This window comes from Myxocyprinus asiaticus, chromosome 13 (assembly GCF_019703515.2).
Source record: "Myxocyprinus asiaticus isolate MX2 ecotype Aquarium Trade chromosome 13, UBuf_Myxa_2, whole genome shotgun sequence".
In the NCBI taxonomy this organism is placed as follows: domain Eukaryota; kingdom Metazoa; phylum Chordata; class Actinopteri; order Cypriniformes; family Catostomidae; genus Myxocyprinus; species Myxocyprinus asiaticus.
In genome coordinates this window covers 10,650,540-10,659,272 of record NC_059356.1, presented here as the reverse complement: position 1 = coordinate 10,659,272, position 8,733 = coordinate 10,650,540, and the positions used below count along the sequence as shown (strand labels likewise).

General features: G+C 39.8%; 1 protein-coding gene across 2 annotated transcripts in view; it reads right to left on the bottom strand.

Annotated features, from left to right (window-relative positions):
* Positions 1–1,417: 1,417 nt before the first annotated feature.
* LOC127450783 (retinoic acid-induced protein 1-like) overlaps positions 1,418–8,733 on the bottom strand; it is a 106,854-nt gene continuing 99,538 nt past the window's right edge. The window contains exon 5 of one of the 2 annotated variants that reach the window (XM_051715130.1): positions 1,418–2,915. In XM_051715130.1, coding sequence (XP_051571090.1) covers positions 2,907–2,915 — 9 coding nt within the window. In that variant the 3' untranslated portion in view covers positions 1,418–2,906. Of the gene's footprint in view, positions 2,916–7,561; positions 8,323–8,733 lie in introns of those variants that run through there. The other variant, XM_051715129.1, reaches the window with a different exon arrangement.

Below are 8,733 nucleotides of genomic sequence, written 5' to 3'. Positions count from 1 at the left end.
GTTTAATAAACGGTGGAAATGTTCTATATATATATATATATATATATATGTATATATATATGTTTATATACTGCTGGAGTCGTATGGATGCCGTTTATGCTGACTGTCTGTGATTTTTGGAGCTTCAAAAGTCTGATCACCATCCACTTGCATTTTAAGGACCTACTGAGCTGATATATTTTTCTATTTTTCCTTCAAATCAGTTCTACCGAAGAAAGAAAGTCATACACATATGGGATGGCATGAGGGTGAGTAAATGATGAGAGAATTTTCATTTTTGGGTGAACTATCCCTTTAGGTTAGTAGTATTTGGCTGGTCATGTGATCCTAACATGGCCACCCCTATGAGGGGACCTTCTCCATGTAGAATAAAAACAGCTTTTATAAGGTAACTGAGTCTTCATCTCATGTGAGTGCTCATGATTTCATGCATATGTTTCAAAATTACAATGAAATTTATTTCTGATGTAGTAGTTGAAAAATTACTGAGTGCACTTTTAACACTAAGTAACAATTTAAAAAAATTAATAATTACAATGTGTTGTCATGTGTCCTGGTGGTTGGTGTTGGGATATTTGCTTCAGTTGAGCAGAACATTTGTTAAAAACTCTAACTTTAAACAGAATTGCCTTGTTTTAAGCTTAAACTAAAAGAAGCCACCAGCAGAGTAAATCAAGGTTTTAAGAAGGCAATTAGGCACCACCCCTGGGGTCACGAGTTTGAATCCAGGGTGTGCTGAGTGACTCCAGCCAGGTCTCCTAAGCAACCAAATTGGCCCGGTTGCTAGGAAGGGTAGAGTCACATGGGGGTAACCTCCTCATGGTCGCGATTAGTGGTTCTCGCTCTCAGTGGGGCGTGTGGTAAGTTGTGCGTGGATCGCGGAGAATAGCATGAGCCTCCACATGCTGTGAGTCTCCGCAGTGTCATACACAACGAGCCACGTGATAAGATGCACGGATTGACTGTCTCGGAAGCAGCGGCAACTGAGACTTATCCTCCGCCACCCGGATTGAGGTGAGTATCCGCGCCACCACGAGGACCTACTAAGTAGTGGGAATTGGGCATTCCAAATTGGGAGAAAAGGGGATAAAATGAATAAATAAATAAAGAAAAAAGAAAAGAAAAGGTGTAGATCTGTTTCTCTATGCCTCCATATGTAATTTCGGACCACTGGCTGCGATACAGAGACATCTTCAGGAATAATAGCTCTGAATTACTTTGAGTTCCAAAAAAAGTGCAGGAAAAGTAAACAAAATGTTATTTTGATCTTCAATTCAAAGACAGTTATTTGCATTCACATCTATTATATTTCACTGCAGCTTTACATTTAAATGAAGAAATCAAAACTCTCCAAAATATCAGGAACATTGCATTATGGGAATGGTGGACAAATACAATTCCAAAAATGTCATTTGAATTCATCAGTTTAATAACTTTTGTAAGCAATAACATATTTGTTTTATAGAAAATAAACATCTCTAAGAAATACTATACACAATTATAATAGTACATCACATCTTACATTTAAACAGCATCAAATACTTATATACACAGTTACTTAGAATTAGGAATCAAATAATTATGCGATGGTTCTGTCATCTCTATGTGCGTTCTTACCTGTAATACTGCAGTGGAGTGAAGTCTATAGCATGTTAGTTACATATACATCTCTGATTAAATTACTATGAAGTTTTTAATGTCATCTTCTGCATCATTTCACCATTTAAGTGAACATAAATTTAAAATGTGTCAGTCTTCTTCAGTAATCAAGGCTTTCGTAACCTCATAGTTCACGCAAAAGTGAAAAAATGACAATTCTGTCATTATTTATTCACCATCGTGTCATTCAAAACCTGTATGACTTTCTTTCGTGGAGTGAAATACAATGAAACTGAATGGGGACTGGGAATGTCGGGCTCCAAAATGAAAAAAAAAAAAAAAGTAACATAAAAGTAGTCCATAAGATTTGTGCGCTATATTCCAAGCCTTCTGAAGACATACGATAGCTTTGTGTGAGGAACAAACTGAAATTTAAGCCTTTATTTGCTTAAAATCTTCCCTTGTGCCATAGCTTTAAAATCTCATTTGCACATGCTAACATTCAAAACTTGTGCATCATGAGTCTTTTAATCTAAAAATACAGTATGTCCTTTTTTGTGTGTTCCACTAAAGACAGCAAGTCATATGGGTTTTGAAGGAGATGAGAGTGAGTAAACAATGACAGGATTGTAATTTTTGGGGAGACTATGCCTTTAATGCTGAACAGCTTATACACGTAATACGAGCGCAGGATATTGTTTCTCCAAACACACTTGGACATTTCAGTGGTGCTGTTTTGTCTTCAAATGCACATCAAAATAATCCTACATCCTGGAGTAGCAGTATATCAAAATAATGCATTTATATAATTTTTTCCATGATATCAGAATATTTAGACCTGTAAAGCACAACATGTACGATTTCATTATTTTATTTTTTTCTTAGTAGCATGTAAGTGTTCATTAAAATACATCCAGTGAGTGTATGATGCATGACATCTTCAAATTTCAATCCCCTTCAACAGTGGGAATATGACTGTGCCAGCCAGTGCTCACGGCAGCCATCCAAATCTGCCACCAGGTGTCCTCGACTGATAACATCCGCTCCAGATTACAGAAAAAAAATGGAAGAATGGCACATTTGGATTCACAACAAAAGTGTCTTTCCCTTTTTCAGTATTTGCTCATGAAGGGTGTTGTGTTTAGACCAGTCTGGGTGGATTGAGAAATGGTCTTCTCTCGGGTCAGTATTGCTACAGTACCAGTTTATTCCTCTGTCTCAGGTGTCCAAAGCAACTTGCAGCACACAGGCAGACATATGTCCCTTTTTGCATTTCTGTTTACACCAGTCCTCATTCACCGGGCATTTTACATTGCCTGAAAAATAGATCCGTTGCATAAGAGTGAATTTAGGCTCCCTGAAATATTCCCACATTTTCATGCCCCCAACATATGTATATATAAACTATTAAACATGGAAATCATATTAGTCAGTATTTTATCACAATATCACAAAGCGATAGTTCACTCAAAAATGAAAATTCACTCATCATTTACTCACCCTCATGATATCTCAGATGTGTATGACTTTCTTTCTTCACAAGAACATATTTAAAGAAAAACTGAAAAATATCTCAGCTCAGTAGGTCCTTAAAATGCAAGTGAATGGAGATTTCTCTTTTGAAGCTCCAAAAATCACAGACAGTCAGCATAAACATCATCCATACGACTCCAACGGTTAAATTCATGTCTTCTAAAGTGTTATGATCACTTTTGGTGTGAAAAAAGATCAATATTTAAGTACTTTTAACTCTAAATCTTTGCTTCCATTAAGCTTCACGAGAGGGTGGAGTCCAAGCGGTCTCTAGTGTGACGCATTCGCGTTGCTATGATACAGACGTAATCTCACGTTCTCGTCTCGGTTGAGACATCCAGGATAAGCACACAAACGCACCATTGTGAGTAAAGAAACAGATAAGTACAGATCTAAACCAAAACCAACCAAGCTACTGTACACTTGTAAACAGCGCTGCCCTTCCGGCTGTGACACACGTGCGTCATTTCTCGCATTTCAAATGCCAATGCGATTACGACACGCGTGTACCGCTGCAGAACAGAAGCATGATTTAGAGTTAAAAAAAGTACTTAAATATTGATCTTTTTTCACACCAAAAGCGATCATAACGCTTTTGAAGACATTCATTTAACCGCTGGAGTCGTATGGATGATATTTATGCTGACTGTCTGTGAATTTTGGAGCTTCAAAAGAGAAATCTCCATTCACTTGCATTTTAAGGACCTACTGAGCTGATATATTTTTCTTTAAATGTGTTCTGCTGAAGAAAGAATGTCATACACACCTGGGATATCATGAGGGTGAATAAATAATGACAGAATTTTCAATTTGGGGTGAACTATCCCTTTAAAGGAATCTTCAGAGTTCAGTTAGGCTGCATCTGTAGCATGATGTTGGTTACCACAGAAATTAATTGCAACTAGTCTCAGTGAGGCACTTACAATGGAAGTGAATGGGGCCCAATCTATAAACATTAAAATACTCACTGTTTCAAAAGTATAGCCACAAGATGTAAACACTGTGTTAACATGATTTTAGAGTAATAAATCTCTGTTCTACACAAATTTAGTGGGGTTTTACAATGTTAGGTTGTCATGGCAATGAAGTTGCATTATTGGATATAACTTTACCCTGATAAAGCAAGCGATTTTATCACACTACAATCATGTAGTTCTTATGGCTATACTTGAAACAGTGTATTTTAACTTTTAAGGACTGGCACCACTTTTCTTTTTGTTCTTTTTTTGTTTTGTTTTTTGATAAAAAAAATAAAATAAAAAAAAAACTTCAAATAAGTGAACATAAAACATTCAATAATTTCAGTAGTTTGTTACAATGGTTAGAGTGGATATTGCAATTTTTCCCATTACCAGTGGTTCTGTGCTAACATCTAAAATAAAACAATGGCAATTTACTAAGGCATTTCCTATGTCTCTTCATTTTTTTACGTTCTCTAATTAAAATCTATATTTTATCCAAAGTTTTCTATTTTCCATCATGACAGTCTTTTGTAATATCTCTTTTAAAAACGCTAGCTCCATCATGAAATTATCCTCCAGGAAGTGACATCATTTTGGCGGGAAAACGACATCACTAACTGCATTGTAGCCCGTTTGATGAATTCAGTGATGTTTTGTTCGCTTGTCTCACCCTAAAACATTCTGTTTGATACAATAACAGAAATCTGTACGGTATTATCACAATTCAAACCATCAAAAGAGGGTTAAAAAATATAAAAAATTTATTTTAATTTGACTCTCATATAAGCTAATTATCATTCCCTCACTGAGCAATGGCTAACTTTAGCTTTTTATTTTTCTGTTCATTTCTTGCAATTGTGAAAATAAGTACATGAAATTGACAACACAAGCATTTTCATTTTTATAAGTAACAGAGTTAGGTACAGTATAATAACCGGAATGATTGGCACAAGATTATAGCGTCACAGGTCGTAAACGCATCAGCTGCAGTCAGGGGAGGAGTGCCGTCATGTCGGACAGTTCTAACTTCTCGTAGTGGATCAGCCTACGAGATCAAAGGCAGATGTCACACGATTCGCGTTCATGTGCATTGTTGCTGATAAAGTGGATGTAATTTAAATTCCGTTGCTTTTAAATGAAAATGAATACGATGAACATGTCGCCCAATGTACCTGTTATTAAATTCCCCCCAAAAGTGGTGCGTTTTTCATCCATTTTTAGTTTAATAAGGACATGTTTTAGATATTTTATTAAGATATTAGATATTAAGCTGTCGTCAGCAAGTCATTTCCAATCGTACTTGCTGTTTGCACAGCTGTGAAAAAGCAACTGCGCCACCAGGCTGTAAAACTGTGGGTGCCTCACTCTCACAAGAGTTTTTCGACATGCGTCGTCATGACATCACAGCAAGTCAGACAGATTTCTAACCAGCATGCACCTGCCGGTGATCATTGGTGATTAGTTCTGTGCAGAACTTGCTCATCTCAAACGAGCCTATCATTGTGCACGCATGTGCATGACACGTGTGTTGCGTATGCAGCACTGTGTTTTTGTGTGTAGCACTCGGCATCACCAGCATTAATTGCCTGTGCTGGAGCAGTTGCCGCTGCGGCCATATGAAAGCCGCATCAAGCAGGGATCTACAGCCGACCCGCTCTCTCAAACACGCAGCAGGACTGCTCCTAATTGCGCTTCGATGGAGGCTTTTCCTTTTTTGAATTTCATGCATATCTTTAGCAGCAGCCTTTCTTGCCTTTGCACTCGTTTTAACTCCCTGCTCTGTTCTCGGGCCATTCTCTCTCTCTCTCTCTCATCGAGTCAGCAGCCCTTGATACAGTTCTTGCAAGGCAGCACTGATTTAATATTCCTCAAACATTCTGTTTAGGCATTGCTATATTCTTCAGGAGATGCAAATCTAGTTTTTCTTGTATTCCCACACATGCAGGAACAGAAGAAAAACAGCCCCCAATAAAATCGCCTTGCCTGCTGCGCCGCCCCCATTCGCCCTGACCTGAAGCTGAACTAAAAAAGGGCTCGCCACTGAGTGTGCATGAGGAAGATGAAGAAGAGGAGGAGATTTCTTGGGAGACTTGGACGGGGGTGGTATCTCTACTGCTCGCTTTCATTAAAGCGGCAAATTGGCATCCCCAAAGCCCTTAGATCCCCCTGCTGTTCTGAACTTTCTTCTTTGCTCTGTTTGTCTGTCTCGTTCTCCATCTCATTCTGCTCTCTTCTGCCTTTGTCGTGGGAGGGGGAGAGAGGAAGGGAGGGGGAGAGATGGTGAGAGAAGGGTGGGATGTTTTGATCTTTCGCCAGGTTTTTGTCTCTGAGAAGCAGCAGCTACTGCTGAGTATAATTTCTTGTTCTCTTTCTGCGTCAAGCCCATTTTCTGGATCTTTCTTGCTTGGTTTCTACCTCTCTCCCTCTCCCTGACCTTCCTCAGCTGTAGTTCACAGATTACCTGTAGGTGGTGGTGTGCACAGGCATATGTGGCGAAACATATTGGTAAAACATTCTCTGCATCTAGAAATTCCTAGTATTAATGAAGGCAAGAATCACTCATGCTTTTACTCATATATAGGGTTAGGAAACTGAACAAACCCTTAACCCCTAAGTATTTCACATCAGCCAGTGTTCTTATTGAGTTATTGTTGTATTTTTGTCAAATGTAGTCGATATTTTGACCTGTCATATTTAGTCCATTTTTACATATTGTCTCTAAGTGTTTGCTTCACAAGTGATCAGTCAACATAAATAACATTTAAGTTGATGATGCGCAAAATGGCGTAAACTTGTTACACTGTAACAGACCAAATATTCAAACAAGGGCTGTCGATTTAACAGGTTAATTTGGTGTGTGATTAATTATATTTGTAAAAATTATGTGTAAAACCCCCCCACAATTAATCATTCCCCTGGACAGTAATAAGGAATATTCCTACCACCAGAGAATTTCAAGCTTGAAGTACCACCTTTATGTTTTTGCAGGTTCCAATCAGCAGTAAGCACAACTTCAGCTGTACAGGTAATGCGCAGCTGAACAGACAACAAACCACACTTTCTGATAACAGACAGCACAAGATGAGGACACAGATGAGGTTTTTACGTTTAAACACAGCTAGACAGAGTGCAACTCTGAATGCAGAGGTATTAGTAACGTGTTTTTCTAAGTTTCAAACTACGTTTTAACTTGTAATTGTGTACTAAAAACACTGTGTTTATGCGACGCTAAAATGTGTACATAGACACGGATTTAGAAAAATCGTATAATAACTGTTCCTCGGGCAGATTAGCGAATTCAATAGCAAAATTGATTGCTATGAACTGTTGGCCAACAATAGGGTTATGTTCAATAATACTGAATTATAATTAGGCCTACTAAAGCCTAATTATTATATTTAATAGCCATATTATATTTATAACTATTTAAATGTAATATTTCATATATGTTGAATTATTGTTATTTGTTTTTTGGCAAATATTGATATATGTGATTGTAACAGTATAAGGATGGGCAAGGAGTAGGCGGGAACCGGCTGAACAGTAAACATAAACTTTAATGATATAAATGAACTTAAAACAACATAAAACATAAGGACACAGACACATGCAACGTGGCCACGTGCGTCTCTCTCTCTCTCGAACTGGCGTCTCCGGCAGCCCGTTATCTCGCTCTCCCACTGATAAGCTGATTCAGTGCCGGCCATGCTCCATCACGGCCCGGCCATGCCCTCCTTCTCATCACACTCCTGCCCTGCCCAATTCAGGCCGGGACGCCACCGGTCTGACTAAATCCGCTGCCCTTCCATCTGTTCCATCAGCCGGTGGCCCACCCCGCCTCCTATGGACCTGGGGGGAGAGACGAGGGGAGGCGGGGGGGAGAGGGAAAGGGCGAGCGGAGACACAGAGAGAGAGAGAGGAGAGAGAGAGAGAGAAGAACTTGCTCGCCGGCTCCCGGACGCGCTGTCACCGGTCCTCAACCGCTCCTCCGCCCTATGGCGGATGCCAGCTCGCGCCTCCTACAGCGGACGGCAGCGAGTCCTCCGGCCCCTGGCGGACGGAACCGCTCCTCCCCTTTTCAGCAGACAACCACGGTTCCTCCGCCTCTCACTGGCTGGCAGCAACCTCTCCATCCCCAGGCAGACTGCTGCTGCTGCTCCCCTGGCGGATGGCAACGGCGAGGATTCCGCAACAGCGCATCCCTCCTCCTTCCCAGGTTTCGGCACCACTGTAACAGTATAAGGACGGGCAAGGAAGAGGCGGGAACCAGCTGAACAGTAAACATAAACTTTAATGATATAAATGAACTTAAAACAACATAAAACATAAGGACACAGACACACATGCGTGTGTCTCTCTCTCAAACCGGTGTCTCCGGCTGCCCCTTATCTCGCTCTCCCGCTGATCAGCTAATTCAGTGCCGGCCGTTCTCCATCACTGCCCGGCCACGCCCTCCTCCTCGTCACAGTGATTAATTGGATCAATTAATCGGCATATTATGGAATTAATTTGATGAAAAATGTTAATCCATTGTCAGTCCTAATTCAAACATTTTTTATGGAGTTTATCTTTATTTCGTTGAGTAGATTAACTAACTTTAGTTTTATATTATAACATTAAGTGTTTAACACATCTTGGA